Source organism: Lolium rigidum, chromosome 2 (genome assembly GCF_022539505.1).
Source record: "Lolium rigidum isolate FL_2022 chromosome 2, APGP_CSIRO_Lrig_0.1, whole genome shotgun sequence".
NCBI lineage: Eukaryota > Viridiplantae > Streptophyta > Magnoliopsida > Poales > Poaceae > Lolium > Lolium rigidum.
This window is the reverse complement of record NC_061509.1, coordinates 161,295,379-161,312,784: the sequence shown is the minus strand read 5'-3', so window position 1 is coordinate 161,312,784 and position 17,406 is coordinate 161,295,379. Positions and strand designations below refer to the sequence as shown.

General features: G+C 45.7%; 1 protein-coding gene across 1 annotated transcript; it reads right to left on the bottom strand.

Moving 5' to 3' along the window:
* Positions 1-14,114: 14,114 nt before the first annotated feature.
* On the bottom strand, positions 14,115-17,406 carry LOC124687581 (protein DETOXIFICATION 40-like; the record flags this gene model as incomplete). The annotated part of the gene is given in 6 exon segments (XM_047221360.1): positions 14,115-14,473; positions 14,867-14,953; positions 15,050-15,168; positions 16,296-16,534; positions 16,633-16,689; positions 16,774-17,406. Coding segments are annotated over 6 exon segments (1,219 nt in total), but the record flags the coding sequence as incomplete, so codon positions are not given.

The following is a 17,406-nucleotide window of genomic DNA, read 5'->3' as shown; positions in this document are numbered from 1 at the left end:
TTGGCGCCGGAATCCCCGGTGTTGCGCCGCACTACACTCCGCCACCAACAACCTTCAACGTGCTTCTTGACTCCTACTGGTTCGATAAACCTTGGTTTCTTACTGAGGGAAACTTGCTGCTGTGCGCATCACACCTTCCTCTTGGGGTTCCCAACGGACGTGTCAACTACACGCATCAAGCAAATTTCTGGCGCCGTTGTCGGGAGATCAAGACACGCTGCAAGGGGAGTCTCCCACATCCAATCTCTTTACTTTGTTTTTGTCTTGCTTTACTTTATTTACTGCTTTGTTTGCTTCTTATATCAAAAACACAAAAAAATTAGTTGCTAGTTTTACTTTATTTACCGTCTTGTTCTCTATATTGAAAACACAAAAAAATTAGTTACTTGCATTTTACTTTTGTTATCATGTCTAGCTCTGCACCTGTTACTTCTTCACTCGAGGAATTAGTCTTCACTTTTAAACAAGGGGATGAGGAGAGTTTTAAAGATGCTTGGTCCATAATTTTTGATTCTTATCGTAAAGCTGAACCTCAAATGACTCTAAGTTTGCTCCTTAGTAACTTTTATTTTGGGCTTATGATTCACTATAGATATGCCTTGGATGCTGTAGTGGGAGGAGATTTCCTTCATTGCGATGGGGATCAAGCTTTTAATGCCATAAAAAAATTGGTTGCATCACATAGTTCAGCTAATAACTTTGATTCAGCTCTTATTAGCATTTATAATAGATTAAACACTCTTGAGACAAGTGCATCTTGCTTGGAAAAAAATTATAGTTATGTTCGTAACCGTCTTGATCAAGTTTTGGTGAACTTGAACCTTCAATATGGGACCCTACTATTAAAGTTGTTATAGGTGGTGAAACTTTTCATGCCAATTGTGATATTATGTCTGAATTTTGCCTTATGCCTAAGAGTATTTATGAATCTTTGACACTTTGGGGACTCGTTGAAGGGGGAGAAGGAATAACTCTTATTGATAACTCTGTTATAATTCCTAAGGGAATAGTCGAGGGTGTGCATACAACCATTCTTGGAAGAACAGTATCCACTAATTACCTTGTTATTGAATGTGCAGGAACAGGACAAATCACACTCGGAAGATCCCTGCTGAAACTATTGGGAGCAGTCATACATGTGGGGGAAGGCACCCTAAAATTCACCTCTACGCCGGGAGGTAGACATGTATTCCCTAAACCAAAGAGTAAGAAAAAGAATAAGAAGGGTAGGCGTAAAGCCCGAGGTAATGTTGATGCTTCACCTCTTGACAATACTTGATACACACTTTCTGCGCCTAGTTGAAAGGCGTTAAAGAAAAGCGCTTATGGGAGATAACCCATTATTTTACTTCTGCACTTTATTTTATATTTGAGTCTTGGAAGTTGTTACTACTGTAGCAACCTCTCCTTATCTTTATTTTATTTCATTGTTGTGCCAAGTAAAGTCTTTGATAGTAAAGTCAATACTAGATTTGGATTACTGCGCAGGAACAGATTTCTTGCTGTCACGAATTTGAGCAGTAGTCTCTGTAGAAAATTTAAAAAAATCTGCCAATTTACGTGCGTGATCCCCAGATATGTACGCAACTTTCATTCAATTTGGGCATTTTCATCTGAGAAAGTCTGGTGCCTCTTTAAAATTCGTCTTTACGGACTGTTCTGTTTTTACAGATTCTGCCTTTTATTTCGCATTGCCTGTTTTGCTATGTTTGATGGATTTATTTGTTCCATTAACTTTCAGTAGCTTTGAGCAATGTCCAGAAGTGTTAAGAATGATTATGTCACCTCTGAATATATGAATTATGCACTGACCCTCTAATGAGTTTGTTTCGAGTTTGGTGTGGAGGAAGTTTTCAAGGGTCAAGAGAGGAGGATGATACAATATGATGAAGAAGAGTGAAAAGTCAAAGCTTGGGGATGCCCCCGTGGTTCATCCCTGCATATTTTAAGAAGACTCAAGCGTCTAAGCTTGGGGATGCCCAAGACATCCCTTCTTCATCGACAACTTATCAGGTTCCTCTAGTGAACCTATATTTTTATTCCGTCACATCTTATGTGCTTTACTTGGAGCGTCTGTTTGTTTTTGTTTGAATAAATCGGATCCTAGCATTCTTTGTTTGGGAGAGAGACACGCTCCGCTGTTTCGTATGAACACATATGTTCTTAGCTTTATCTTTAATGTTCATTGCGAAAGTTGGACTATTTCATTCATTGTTATATGGTTGGAAACGGAAAATGCCGCATGTGGTAAATGGTTTAATGTCTTGAATAATGTGATACTTGGCAATTGTTGTGCTCATATAGATCATGTTTAAGTTCTTGCATCATGTACCTTGTACTCATTAATGAAGAACTACATAGAGCTTGTTAAAATTTGGTTTGCATGATTGATCTCTAGAGTCTAGATATTTTATGGTTAAGGTGTTTGAACAACAAGGAGACAATATAAAGTCTTATAATAGTTACAGTATGTTCATATGTGAGCTTTGCTGCACCTTTTATACTTGAGTTTGCTTCAAACAACCTTGCTATCCTAGCCTTGTATTGAGAGGAATTCTTCTCGTGCATCCAAATCCTTGAACCAAAAACTATGCCATTTGTGTCCACCATACCTACCTACTACATGGTATTTCTCCGCCATTCCAAAGTAAATTACTTGAGTGCTACCTTAAAATTTCTATTCTTTGCCTTTGCAATATATAGCTCATGGGAAAAATAGCTTAAAAACTATTGTGGTGAAGAATATGTACTTATGTGTCTTATCTCTTAATAAGTTGTTTGTTGAGCGATAACCATGTTTCTGGGGACGCCATCAACTCTTTTACCTTTGTTGAATATCATGTGAGTTGCTATGCATGTTCGTCTTGTCTGAAGTAAGGGAGATTTTCATGATCAAATGGTTTGAGTATGCATACTGTTAGAGAAGAACATTGGGCCGCTAACTAAAGCCATGATTCATGGTGGAAGTTTAAGTGTGGACAACTAATCCTCAATCTCTTATGAGAATATTAATTGTTGTTGAATGCTTATGCATTAAAGAGGAGTCCATTATATGTTGTCTATGTTGTCCCGGTATGGATGTCTAAGTTGAGAATAATCAAAAGCGAGAAATACAATGCGAGCTTTCTCCTTAGACCTTTGTACATGCGGCATAGAGGTACCCCTTTGTGACACTTGGTTGAAACATATGCTATGCAATGATAATCCGTGTTAATCCGAGCTAATTAGGACAATGATGAGAAGGGGATACTCTCGTTCGTGCGGGTTAGGGATGAACCACGACACTTTGGCCATGACAATGAGGTGTTGCGGTGGTGGCGGCGTGAACATGGACAATTGCCCGATTTCGGTGGGTTAGGGGCATGTTTGGTAGCATGCAGAGGCCTTTTTTTTCCTGGGCTAAGAAGTGAAACAGACCATTTGGTTGCCTGCAGGCCCCCGCATTGCTGCATGAACCGGGTTTTAAAGCACCCCCAGGAGGTGCCCTGGAGGAACGCCCGGAATGGCGGTTTCTGTGGAGCCAGGCCTGTTGTCGCGAGAAGGTTGCACACGTGGGGAAGGGATATGGAAACGCCGTGTCCCTTCGGGAACACACACCATAACTAGCCTCACCTCCCCCTCGCCTTCGTCTCACTCACGACCTCACTCTCCCCCCAACTGTGACATCACCAAGGTGGCTCCCCTCCCGCCGAATGATCCGCCGCGCCGCCGCAAGGAGGAGCACCGGAACAGGAGGAGTAGACAACAGCGAGAAGCACCGCGACATCGGCCGCAACCTGCACCACGGTCTTCATCGGCATCTCGAGTTCGGTCGTGAACTCGACCCTGTCCTCGACCGGAACAATGGTGGTAACGTCCTCTTCTTCTTACCTTCGTACTCGTTTCGCCAGAACATGCCATGCTTGAGAATTTGCGACGACATGCAGATTAGATCTGCTAGGGTTTCCATTAGGATAGAGTTCAGATACATGTTTGCTAGGTGTTCGTCACGATTGCTTGTTGTTCTTGTCGAGTTCTTGGTGTTCACAGTCACGATTTTGTTAGATCTGTTATTGTAATCTCCAATCGCGGTAAATCCTTTGTAGATCGGACCGAGGATTGGTCAAACTGTCAGATTTTACTATGTATGCAAAGAGGGGAAGGGTTTTTTGGGATGGGGTTTAGCATATTGGGATTGTTGTGCGAAAGATTAAGCTGAGTCACACTAGTTTGTTCAGACGAAAGAGGAGATAGAGGACTTGAAGAACGAAGTTTCTCTGCTCAAGAATCTGCAGAGAACACAAGCACAAGTGATGAGGACTAAGAAACAGGAATATGAGGTAGAAAGAAAAGCTTTGGAGGCTGAAAAGAGAAAGCTAGAGTATGACATATACGATCTGCTCCAAGTGAACTTTGCAATCAAGGATAAGCTGAAGAGGATCAGGGTTATTTGTGATGAGTGATGAATATGTTGTAGATGCACTGTAGGAGATCCTATGAAAGGTTGATCTAGGGAGAATTTGTAATGTACCCTAAGTAGAATTTGTGATGTACCCTAAGTACCACTCGTAATGTACTCAATTTGAACTGCTACTTGTGTTGTTTATGCGATAACTAGGCTGATGATTATAACCTGGGATCATAGTATGAGGAGATGTTGATCAGAACCTATGACATGACTGAACATGACCATGCCGTTGGTTCTACTCAAGCATATTCTCCATATGTCCTCATATTATGAGACCTATGTACCTTTATTTGCATGTTTCTGCTTCTTCAGTTCTACATTGGTCAATGATTGAACAATGGCACAATGGAAGGAAAGGTGTTGCCCTTAAACTAAGTCAAGTGTGTCATATTCGTTGCACACTAGACTTAGTTTGTCGTCAGTCCCTCTGCCTACCGTGTGATCCAATATATGAGGCCTCCTTTTGGTTTGTCTAGTGCATTGGCCAATGATTTAACAAATGGCACAACGGAAGGCAGAGTGCTACCCTCAAACTTAGTCATATGTGCCATATTACTTGCACACTAGACTTTGTTTGCGGACAATCCTTTTGCCTGCCGTGTGATCCTATATATGAGGCCTCCTTTTGTTTGTCTAGTGCATTGGCCAATGATTGAACAATGGCACAATGGAAGGCAAGGTGCTGCCTTCAAATTTAGTCGTGTGTGCCAGTTTCCCTACGTACACACTAGACTTAGTTTGGGGACAGTCCATTCGCCCACTGTGTGACCAAATGTATGAGGCCTCTTTTGCGTTGGCCAATGATTCAAATATGGCACCATGGAAGGCTAGGTGGTTGCCTCAAACTTAGTCATGTGTGCCACAGTCGTTGCATACTACACTTAGTTTGTGGCCACTCCATATGCCTACCGTGTGAGCCAATGTATGAGGCCTTCTTCGCTTCTGCATTGGCAAATGTATGATGCCTTCTACACTTAGTTTTGTGTGCTTCTTCACTTCTGCATTGGCCTGTGATTCAACAAAGGCACAACGGAAGGCAAGGTGCTGCCCTCAAACTTAGTCGTGCGTGTCACATTACTTGCACACTAAACTTTGTTTGAGGGAAGTCCCTTGAGCTGCCGTGTGAGCCAATGTATGAGGCCTCACTAATGTTTTCAATGTCCATTTTCATCTATACTGAGCAGGCACACCTCGAATGGCATGTGTTCTTGTGGCAGACTGAGAAGCTCATGCTTGGGTCACCTACTGAGGCCACCGACGAGGGACTGTCGAAGAAACGAAGGGCGGCTACCGTCGGCCACTTCCCGGACGAGGTAGGGCCGGACTAGTTCCTGCGCATCGTCTTCAGGCTCACCTTCGGCTGGCTCCTGATCCTTGAAGCTTTCTTCAAGTGGTTCGGAGAAATCCCTTCCAACATCATCGTCCGCAGCAACACTGGCTGCAACTGGAGGATGAGTATGATGAGACAAGGTGATGACGCATACATCGACCAGGGGTGGGTGGGCTTCGCCATTGCCCATCAGCTCAAGGTAGGCCAGTCCTCACCTTCAAGAAGGCGTCCTCCTTCGAGTACAGTGTTATCTTCGACCAGAGCTGCACTGAGGTGATGAGAAGGTGCCCGTACCATGGCGATGCCACCAGGTGTGTTGTCTTCGAAAATCATGTCTGAAGCTTACCTGGTACTATGATCTTGTTTGGTGTGTCCTGAACTATGATCGTGTCTGAACAATGGTGTGTCGTGAACTACTGTCGTCTATGATCACTGCTAAGTTTTCTTGTGCTTGCATTGTGTTCTTGCTTGTGCGGTTGATCATTGGTAACCTCACCACTAAAGGGAAGAGGTAACCAGAAGAGGATTTTGGGTTGCAACCAAACAACAGGAGCGACGCGTAGGGGGCTTCTTCCCACTGCGCTAGTGGTGCAAGAAATTGTTGCAGGCTACCAAACGCACCCTAGAGGGAGCCGTGCGACAATACAAACGTACATCAAAATTACTAGGGTCATAGCTATCCCCCAGATTGCTAACAATGGCACATCTGGGTCTGGTGCATCATTAATATGTCTGGGAGGGGGTGGGGGTCCGGGGATTTTGGTCCTCACATAGCAGTGGAGCACCAAGATGTGGTGTGCAATTGGTAAGTGGGGACAAAAATCCTCACCCCCTGGATCGCCTTTTCTGCTTTGAAAAAAACTAAAAAAATTATATTTTTTAATAAAATCTTTCGAGATGGCCATGTGTTATGTGTTCTACTTGTTAGGAAAATTAACAAACATGAATTTTGATTAATTTTTCACAAAATGGTGTCTTGTTTCGGTAAAATGGCTCTCGATTTTCCATATGACATCCGATGAAAAAAAACATATATCTACAGAAAAAATTACATCCGAATTCAACGGCCTAAGGCGGTTTACCGATTTTTTAGATTCATCAAAATCAAAAAAGAAATCAGAATTTTCAGGGCTTTTAGATTTCGCTGTTTTTCTAAAAATAAGTAGCAGTGCGCCATTGGTATGTTGGGCGCCCATAGATCCGGATGCATGGACTCCCAATGTGTGTAAATAAACACATGATCCGTTAGCTATTGATGTTGCCTTCTAATTGGTCGAGTAGAAGTCTCTCTTCTTCATCCACACATCTCTTATCCTTTCTCATCTCCTCCCTGTTCCATGCTCCCTCACTTCCCTTCATCCATCTACTTCGACTAGAAGCTTCGCCGACACACCTCCTCTGACCATCTGCTCTGCCGATGCCCCTGCTCCTCCTTCCTTCTCCCTCCTCTCCTCTCCTCTCCTCTCCTATCCTTCCTTCCTTCCTTCCTTCCTTATCTCCTCTTCCTCCTCCTTCCTACTCTTCTCCGATGTCCCTCCTCTCTTATTGCCGACCCTTCCCTCCTCCAACGGGAATATGCCGTGTGGGCAATTGAAATGCCATTGAAATTTTGGAATACAAATGGACACCAAATAGTGCATCAAGATTTTTTTTAGTAGAAGAGTCAAAATCTTATCTCAAGGGTTTTTGATCTAGTTGACAAATCAATGGGATGTTGATCTGATAAATCAAACCTTTTGGCTCGTTGATGTTCAAAGAGTTATATCTATACCACCACCCTCTTTTGAGATGGATGATTTTGTGTGTGAAGCTTTCAAACTTAAGGCCGAAGCCCAGCTTTAAATTAATAAAGCCTCATATGGTAGAGTTTACAAACATCAGCAGCAACATCGGAGCTCATAAGGTCTCATACATAGACAGGGTCACACCCGAACCCAACCACAAAACACCAACATACACAGACTAAAGCAGCTGTCTAACACGGATACAAATACATCTAGGGAGAAAGGAAGCGCCATCCTACTAAAATCGTGAGATAAATGTGAAGACGCCTGATCTTCTCCATCGTTGCGTTCAGCAGACCCCTATCATTCGGTCTCACCAACAACCACCATTTGTGCATATAAATAGAGCATCAGCCGGTGTTAATAAACAGACCCTCCATAGTTAGTTTGTTTCTAATGTTCCAAAGCGTCCAACATTGAGCCGCGAAGGTGAGCCAACTAGTCTATGGTACGTTCCTGAAAACCCGTAAGTGATAGCCAGAAAATCCCGAGCCCCAATCGGGTTCCAATCGCAGTGGATAAGTTCCTTCGCTCCTGCCCACATGAATCTCGCAAGAAGGGCAACTAAAGAAGACGTGGTTACAATCCTCTAGTTCCCCGCAAAGAGAGCATATCCCATCCGACGGACCCCTGCGTTTAGCCACCTTTTCCGAGCACGGTAGCTTGCCCCGAATGAGTTGCCACCGAAAAACCTTGATCCTAGGCGAAACTCTAGTCTACTAGACTTCCTTAAGGTGGGGCTTGACGAAGATAGTGACATTCTGGATTAGATCAGTGAATTATGTAGAATGGTATGCACAATTTAGAAGATGATTGAACTATGATTGGCACCAGGGTAAGTCAACTGGGATGGTTTGCCGTGGTTTACCCCATCGGCTTGGTCATCTATTTATATCAGCTGAACATACAAGATAGAGATACAGGTTGTTGAGATTACACCCTTGCCGTGGTGATCAGGATGATCACCGGATCACGACGTGATCTGAACTAGCTAACAGCCTATGGTTAAGATACTCAAACACGTACGAGCTACACGTGACAACTAATGTACATGTTTAACATTCCCCCGCAATGTCAACCGGTCACGAGGTTGAGATTGGAGCGAAGTCGCTGAAGCATCTTCTTTGTTGCGGGTTTGGTGAATGCATCTGCGACCTGATCCGCCGAAGCAACAAAACGCACATCCAAAGCTCCCATTGCCACCTTCTCTCTCACGAAGTGGAAGTCGACCTCTATGTGTTTGGTCCGAGCGTGAAAGACGGGATTAACCGTCGGATATGTCGCTCCAAGGTTGTCGCACCATAACACGGGAGGTCGGGCCTGCTACACCTGCAACTCCTTGAGTAAGGACTGAATCCACGTTGCTTCTGCAGTACCATTGGCGAGAGCCTTGTACTCTGCTTCCGTGGAGGATCTAGATACGATGAGGCTGCTTGCGAGCACTCCATGACACAAGATTAGGTCCGAAGAAAACCGCGAAGCCTCCGGTTGAGCGCCTGTCATCGGCGCATCCAGCCCGGTCCGCATCGGTATACACACCGATAGTTGTAGCTGGTGATCGTCGAATGCTGAGACCAGTCGATGATGTGCCCTTGACAAAACGAAGGATCCGTTTAACTCGCTTCCCAATGGACATTCGTGGGATGTGCTAAATATTGGCACACTTTGTTGACCGCAAACGACAGGTCGGGGCGAGTAAGGGTGAGGTATCGCAAGGCGCCGACAAGATGCTGCGGTATGTGAATGCTTCTTCCTCATTTAACCGATGACCTGACTCTCGCAACAGCTTGTCATGAGTGCACATGGGAGTAGACACTGGTCTGCAATTCGCCATATTGGTGCGGCTGAAGGAGATCACACGCATACTTCTGCTGGGTAAGGCTGATTCCCCCGGAATTGCGGACCACTTCAATGCCTAAGAAATAGCTCAAGGGGCCAAGATCCTTAACCGGAAAGGAAACAGAGAGCTGTCGAAGCAGGCTTTCCAGGGCGTCAGACGAAGAGCCGACGATGACAATGTCGTCGACATAGACAAGCATGTAAATGGTGACACCGTTGTGAATGTAAATAAACAAGGAGGTGTCGGCGGCGAAGGAGCTGAAACCAAGCTGCTGCAAACGATCATGGAGACGGGAGTACCGGGCTCTTGGGGACTGCTTAAGACCGTAGATCGCTTTGTTGAGCTTGCAAACATAGTCGGGTCGGGCTGGATCTTGAAATCCTGGGGCTGCTGCATGTATGCTTGTCTCATCAAGAAAGCCATGGAGGAAGGCGTTACGATGTCAATCTGACGGAGATGCCAGCCTCTGGACACAGCGAGAGAGAGCACAAGTCGGATCGTGGCGAGGCTTGACCACCGGAGAGAAGGTCTCGAATAATCGATGCCATATTTCTGAGTAAACCCCTTAGCCACGAGACGAGCTTTGAACTTGTCGAGAGATCCATCTGCCTTGTGTTTAACTTTGAACACCCATTTGCATCCGATGACATTCTGACCGGAAGGACGAGGTACAAGAGTCCATGTTGAGTTTTGCTCGAAGTGCATCAAATTCTGCCTTCATTGCGGATCGCCATGAGGAGTCAGCAAGCGCGTCCCGATAAGTGCGCGGAGCGGCGTGGAATGCTCGCCGCTTGGGGTCGTATCGCACCGTGCCATCGGTCGGCTGGAGGCGCTTGACGATCTGATTCCGCAGCCGGGTCGTCATGGGATGCAGCGGAGCAGCAGGTGGCGATGGGCGCGCAGGCGAGGCTGGAGGCAATGAGCGGGCTGCCGGCGGCACCGCTATCCTCGGAGGGCGCAGCAGAGTGCGGGGGTGTGGCAGGAGAAGGGGACTCCGCCACGGGAGTCCGGTGGGACGACGACGGTCCCGTATGCGACGTGCTCGCCGCGGAGAGCCCGGCTCGGGCGAGCCGGGCGGGGTCGAGGCGTCCGGTGCAGAGCCATGCACCGATCGACGGGGCGTTCCTGCTGGGTCCAAGTGCGAAGCGGAGGCGGTGTCCGAGCTTGTCGTGCGACCTGTAGATGGCACAGAAACACTTGCAGCAGGGTCAAATAACAGTTTCATCATATCGGCGCATACGATCATCAATGACTACTGGCTCGGAAAGAGGAAAGCGTCCGGGTGAAGAGTTGGGCGGAGGCAATCGTGGGGATGTTATGGAATGCTCAAAAGGGAAGACGTTTTCGTCGAAGACGACGTCTCTTGAGATGTAGATACGCCCACTCGAGCGGTCCAAGCATTTGTAGCCCTTGTGCATTGAGCTATAACCGAGGAAAACACACTGTCGAGATCGAAACTCGAGTTTACGGTTGTTGTATGGCCTCAAGTTGGGCCAACAAGCGCAGCCGAAGCAGCGGAGGAAAGAATAATCAGGTTCCTCATGGAGTAGCCGAGAGACGGGTGTGGTGTTATTGATGACTCGTGTTGGCATGCGATTTATGAGGTAACACGCCGTTAGAAAGGCTTCGTCCCAAAACCGAACAGGAAGGGAAGAGTGGGCGAGAAGAGCGATGCCGGTTTCGACGATGTGTCGATGTTTTCTCTCAGCGATCCCATTTTGCTGGGAAGTGTGCGGGCAAGAGACTCGGTGCTGAATTCCCTCACGATCAAAGAACTTGGAGAGACGATGGTATTCTCCGCCCCAATCCGATTGGAAGGTACGGATTTTAGAATTTAACATGCGTTCAGCATGCTTTTGGAAGGTGAAGAAGGCTTGCTCAACATCCGATTTTCGTTTTAGTAAATAAATCCACGTAAATCGGCTATAATCATCAAGAAAGCTCACGTAATATTTAAAACCCCCAACAGAGGTAATGGCTGGTCCCCACACGTCAGAGTGAACAAGTTCAAGAGGAGCATGTGAAATATGAGATGAATTACGAAAGGGTAATTGATGAACTTTTGCACGTTGACATGCATCACAAATGCTAGAAGGTTTACTCGAGGGTGTACAGGCTAGTTTATTCTTGCTAATGACAGACTCGATGACACTACTGGACGGATGACCTAGTCTTCGATGCCAAAGGTCGGAGGGGATCTTGACACCGGAGAGAGCACGACGATTCGAAGACGAAGAGTAGCCTGACACCGGATAGAGGCCACCACGTGACCTAGCGCGAAGCAGCACCTTCCTCGTTGCTTGATCCTTTAGATAGAAAATGTCAGGATAGATTTCAGCAAAGGCACGATTGTCATAAGTAAGTTTGTGCACAGAGAGAAGGTTTTTGCTAATGTGGGGGACATGCAGAACATTACGTAAATAGATAGGTTTAGATGTTGAGCCAGAAATCAAAGAATGACCAATATGCGAGATATTCAGACCTGCTCCCTTGGCGACCTGCACCTGATCCTTGCCGCCGTAGCGCTCGTGGATGTTGAGCCTGTCGAGGTCGTTCGTCAGATGGTCAGTCGCCCCGGTATCCATGTACCAGTTGGTGTCGACTGCGTAGGAGCCGGCGTTCGCAGCGTTGCCGGAGCGGTCACGGTTTTCCTCCGGCTGGAAGGAGTGGTTGAAGCGCTGGCGGCACTTCAGGGCCTCATGCCCGAATTTGCCGCAGACCTGGCACTTGACGTTGTTCCTTCCGTTGCCGCGGCCACGTCCCTGGCCACGGCCGCGTCCTTGTCCACCGCGACCACCACGATTCCCATCATGGTGACGTCCAGCCGCGTTGGCGGAGGAGTGAATCTCCCCCACAGAAGCCTGCTGCTCCAGGCGTAGCTCGGCGCTGAGGAAGAACGCGTAGAAGCTGCTCAGAGAGGGCGCGTCCTCGCGCGCCGTGATGGATGCGACCAGGGGCTCGTATTCCGGTCCAAGACCGGCGAGGAGGTAGCCGAGGATCTCGTCGTCGGAGAGTGGCTTGCCGATAGAGGCCATGGCGTCGGCGAAGCCTTTCATCTTGTGGTAGTACTCAGCAGCGGTGAGGTCCTTCTTCTTCAGGTTGGACAGCTGGTACCGGAGCTGCATCAGGCGTGCGCGGTTGGCGGAGCCGAACATCTCGTGCAGTGTTGACCACACGGCAGCAGAGGTGGTGAGCCTCGTCATCTGCCCGAGGATGTCCTCGGACATGGACCCAAGGAGGGCGATCATGACAGTCTGGTCCTGTTGGTACCAGCGAAGGAAGGCGGGATTGGCCACCTCGCGGGCGGCGTCGCCTGTTCCCTCCTTGATCACGTGCGGCGGCGAAGCAGTGGTGCCGTCGACGTAGCCGTACAACCCCTGCGCGCAGAGGGCAGGGACGGCTTGGGTCTTCCAGAGGAGAAAGTTCTCCCTCGTCAGCTTGATGGTGATCAGGTTCCCGATTGCCGAGATCGGCACGGGTGCGGCATGGGTGGAGCCAGCGAAGAGAGCTCCGCTCAGGGCATCAGAGGCGGCTGGGGAGGTGCCCATGGTGGTGATGTGGTGATGGGATCTTACGTGCTCTGATACCAAGTCAACTGGGATGGTTTGCCGTGGTTTACCCCATCGGCTTGGTCATCTATTTATATCAGCTGAACATACAAGATAGAGATACAGGTTGTTGAGATTACACCCTTGCCGTGGTGATCAAGATGATCACCAGATCACGACGTGATCTGAACTAGCTAACAGCCTATGGTTAAGATACTCAAACACGTACAGAGCTACACGTGACAACTAATGTACATGTTTAACAGGGTATGGCGAAACCACATCTAGTATGATGGAAGATCTGGTCACTTCGTGTTCCGGTGAAGATACATTTTTTTAACTAGAGAGCAACACATGGTTCTCTTCCATGTCGTGCTATACTAGCAACTCACCATATTAAAGTAAGTGGGCAATGCCCTGTTTGTAAATCGGGCCCAGAGGATATTAAGCATGTTATATTCACGTGTCCATGAGGAACAGATGTTGAAAATTATCGGGTTTGGATTTGACGGTTCAAGAAGCATGTGCTACTGATCTAGCGGGTCAAAGAGTCTTAGAATTTATATTATTTGAACAATCAAGACCCTCGGTGTTGGGTTTTAGCACATCGGCCGGGTTATTTGCTATCGCTGCTTGGTATCTTTCCTCAGAGCTCCAGCAGGCGGTACATGGTGAGAAGGTACAAAACCCCGATCGAAATGCAATGGCCATCTCCTCCTTGCTGGCTAACTACACATCTGGTTATTCGGCTAGGCCAGTTGTGAAGAAAGGAAGCTAGACTAAACCTCCGAGAGACTATCAAGATAAACGTAGAGGCTGGATTTGAAACTGATACACTCGAGGGGACTACAGGAGATATTCCGCTGAATAATACTAACTCCATCTCAAGGCTTAAGGCCTATATTTTTTTTCAGAAAGTCAAACGAAGTAAAGTTTGACCAAATTTTTAGAAGAATTTATGAATAAATATGATATTTTGTAGGTAGCATATGAAAATATATTTCATTATCTATCTAATGATACTGATTCTGTATTTTTCATGTTAATGATTTTTTATAAAAACTTAGTCAAACTTAACATAGTTTGACATTCCAAAAAAAAATAGACCTTAAGTCTCGGGATGGAGGTAGTAAATGTCAGTTTGTAGCAGTCCACAATTCTAGAATTGGCTCAGTTCATGATGTCTTATCGCATGAATGTCACGCCTTAAAGTAAGGCTTATTGCTTGCTGATCTTTGATGACTGCTATCACGTGGAAAAGGAACTAGTCAAGGCAGAATATGAATACGTAAATCGAGAAGCAAATTGTGTAGCACATGAACTAGCTTGTCTGGCTAAATTCTCTAGCCCTGCTGTTTGGCTAGATGATCCCCTGCTTAGTTACTTAGATATATAAATTTTTCAAATGCTTGTCAGGTCATAGAAAATTTCCGCCTCTGCTTAGTTATCATCCTTCCTCACATCTGCCAGAAGGGGCTCCTTCTTATCCTCCCACCTGTTCAATCTTTTTTGTGCCTCCTCCACCTGAAGGTTGTGCAAACGGAAGAAAATACAGTTACACATAGTTTGCACCAGGATGGAAGATACAGTTATCAGGACAAAAGAAATTCTGGAAAAAAAATTCCGCCTCTGCTTAGTTATCATAAGAAATTCTTTTCTATATGAATGGCGAGTATATTATATATAAAAAAAAATCTTGTCCGCACATATTTTCGAGCAGTGATAAGTTTGCACAAGGATGGAAGATAAGCAAACTAGAGGCTACATATAACATTCATGACAACAGCCATGGAGACAGAGGAAGGTAGCTTGAATCTGGACCTCATGTAGTTAATTCCCTTTGCAATAAGTAGTACGTTTGTGCAAAATAGAAATGAAAAACAAATCTTTCTTCTCTGTAGGTTTAGTAACAGGTACCTCTTTGTTCCAATCAGTTCTGATGGTGACCCATAGAAGAATGGCCGTCTGCATGACCGTACCTCCAATCATGCCACCCCAAATGCCCTGTCGGTAGGCATAACACGAAATAGAAGTTTAGAGCATAGAACTGAAGACCACGGTATGAGGTATGTATGAACAGTTTACAGATATATCCACCACCTTTACGCCGAGCTTGAAGACAAAACCTAGAACAACACCAAGGGGAACGCCTACTATGTAGTAACAACCAATGTTCACGTAAGCAACAAACTGTTGCCATCCACATCCAACAGCAACACCTGATATCGCTATGTATGTTAGTAACGTTCAATCACCAATTCACCATATATATCTGTTGCCACAGAGGGGGAAATATGGAACTCTATAACATGATACACACAATAGTTTCGATCGCAGAAAAATAAGAAATAAATAGACGTAATAGTTTGTGCATAGTCGGTGGCTTGCAAATTAGGGTCTCTTTGGTTCACAGAACTTTGAAAACCCAGTACTAGGAAAAACTTAGAATCGATATCACATGACGTACTGAATCCTACAGAAATAAAAAAATGCATGAATAGGGAAAATATGGAACTCTAGAACATGGTATGCATAATAGTTTCTATTGTAGGAAAATGAAATGAAAAATAGACATAGCTGTCATTGAAAGGAAGGAAAAATTTCATGACATTAGACCTAAAGAATTATACTGTTGAAACGCATGCAAGGAAGAATTTGTATGGTTTCTAATTCTACAAAGCAAACAAGATCTATACATTAAATTCCTAATGAAGAGAATCCTTCAAAATTCGAATGAACCAATGTCCTTTAATTAGCAAAATTCAAGTACAAATGATATGCATGGAACTTAGAAGAGATCATTGCACCTTAAAATAAATTGGTGCCCTTTGTTTACAAACAAGACAGAAGTGCCTTGCTTTCAAGAAAATCATAAGAGTTGCCCCCAATACTTGATGTATGTGAATACATAGTCATTGTCATAGAATGCAGATTTATGCTAATATAAATATGCAAAAGCTTATAGTCATTTCGAATAGAAGTGTTTGCCATCTGTTATATATTTGTAAATACTTCCTAATTAAATGTGATCTTGCCATGTGTTACATTAACAGAGTTAGTAACTTTAGCCAAAATATAGATCAGTTTAAAATAGTAAATGGGATATTTCAGACATCAACCACCATCGTCCTGGCACAATAAATGGAATGAAAATGAAATATACATGGAGATATGAAATTCCACATCTATTAGAATTATGTAGTGAAAATGGACAAATAGAACGATTGTTTTGGATGTTTTACCAATGAACTGCAACCTTTGTTCCTAAATACAAGACGTTTTGGGATGGAGCGCTCAAGAATCAAGACACCTCATGTGAGCACATGCAAAAGCTTTCTGAATTTACCTGAGAGAACAGGTTGGATGCCATTGAGAATGAGCGTTGTGGCAAGCAGCGGGCAGAGATCGGCCACCGCGTTGGAAACTGTTTCACCCTCTGTGAATAAGTAGCTGATGTAGTTACGAAGACAGAGGATCACAATAGCAAGGATGACGGTGATCGTTCCACAGAGCAAGGTGACGACCCACACTGAGAAAAATGCTGACTTCGGGTTGCCGGCACCAAGCTCATTGCTCACTCTTACACTGAAAAGTACTCATTAGTTAGAGTTCGCGGCTCTCAGTCCCCTCACTAAGCAACTGAAGTTAAATGTTATCTAGTCATTGAGTTTAGACTTGCGAACCTTGCAGCGGCATTGAAACCTACTGAGATCATGAAAACCCAACCAGAAATAGTCATACTGCACCAGATACAATCGCATGTTAGCACCAACTCTGATTACTCGGTAGTAAAACAGTAAGACTTATAGACGAGTGGTACTGACCATACAGATAGGGAATCCAAGGCAAGTTCAGGGTTGGGGAGCAAGCCGGCTATGAGCACGAGGACCTGAAAGTACCATGCCTCGAGGCACAGCATAACTGCAGACGCCGCTGAGAGCTTCATAAAATCCGTCAAGCCAGAGAAGGCTTGCCAGGTGAATCCGGTCCATGTATGCCGGCACGTTGGGCTCATGACAATGTAGGCAAACTGCGCCGCCACAATGATCCACCAGCTCAGACTCAGCACCAGGGAAGCACCAAGCAGCCCCAGCCCAGCCTTGTAAATGACAACCCAGCTCAGAAGCAGGTGCAACGCTAGCGTTGCGGTTGAGATGTAAGCACTTGGCAAGACAATGCTCTGAGCCTGCAGGAACTTCTGGATTGGGAAATTGAAAGCGTAGGCAAAGATTTGAGGTATCAGGCCGTACACGAAAATCGACGCGGCACGGGCGATCTCTGGTGACTGTCCAAGGAATAGGAGGATTGGTTCGGAGAAAGCATAGATCACCGCAAGCGGTATGCCGGTGCAGCACAGGAGCACGGCAGAGCGTTGTAGATAAGTCCCAAGCATTTCGTACTTCCGTGCGCCGTAGGCTTGTCCGCAGAGAGTCTCCACTGCACTACCCATGCCAAGC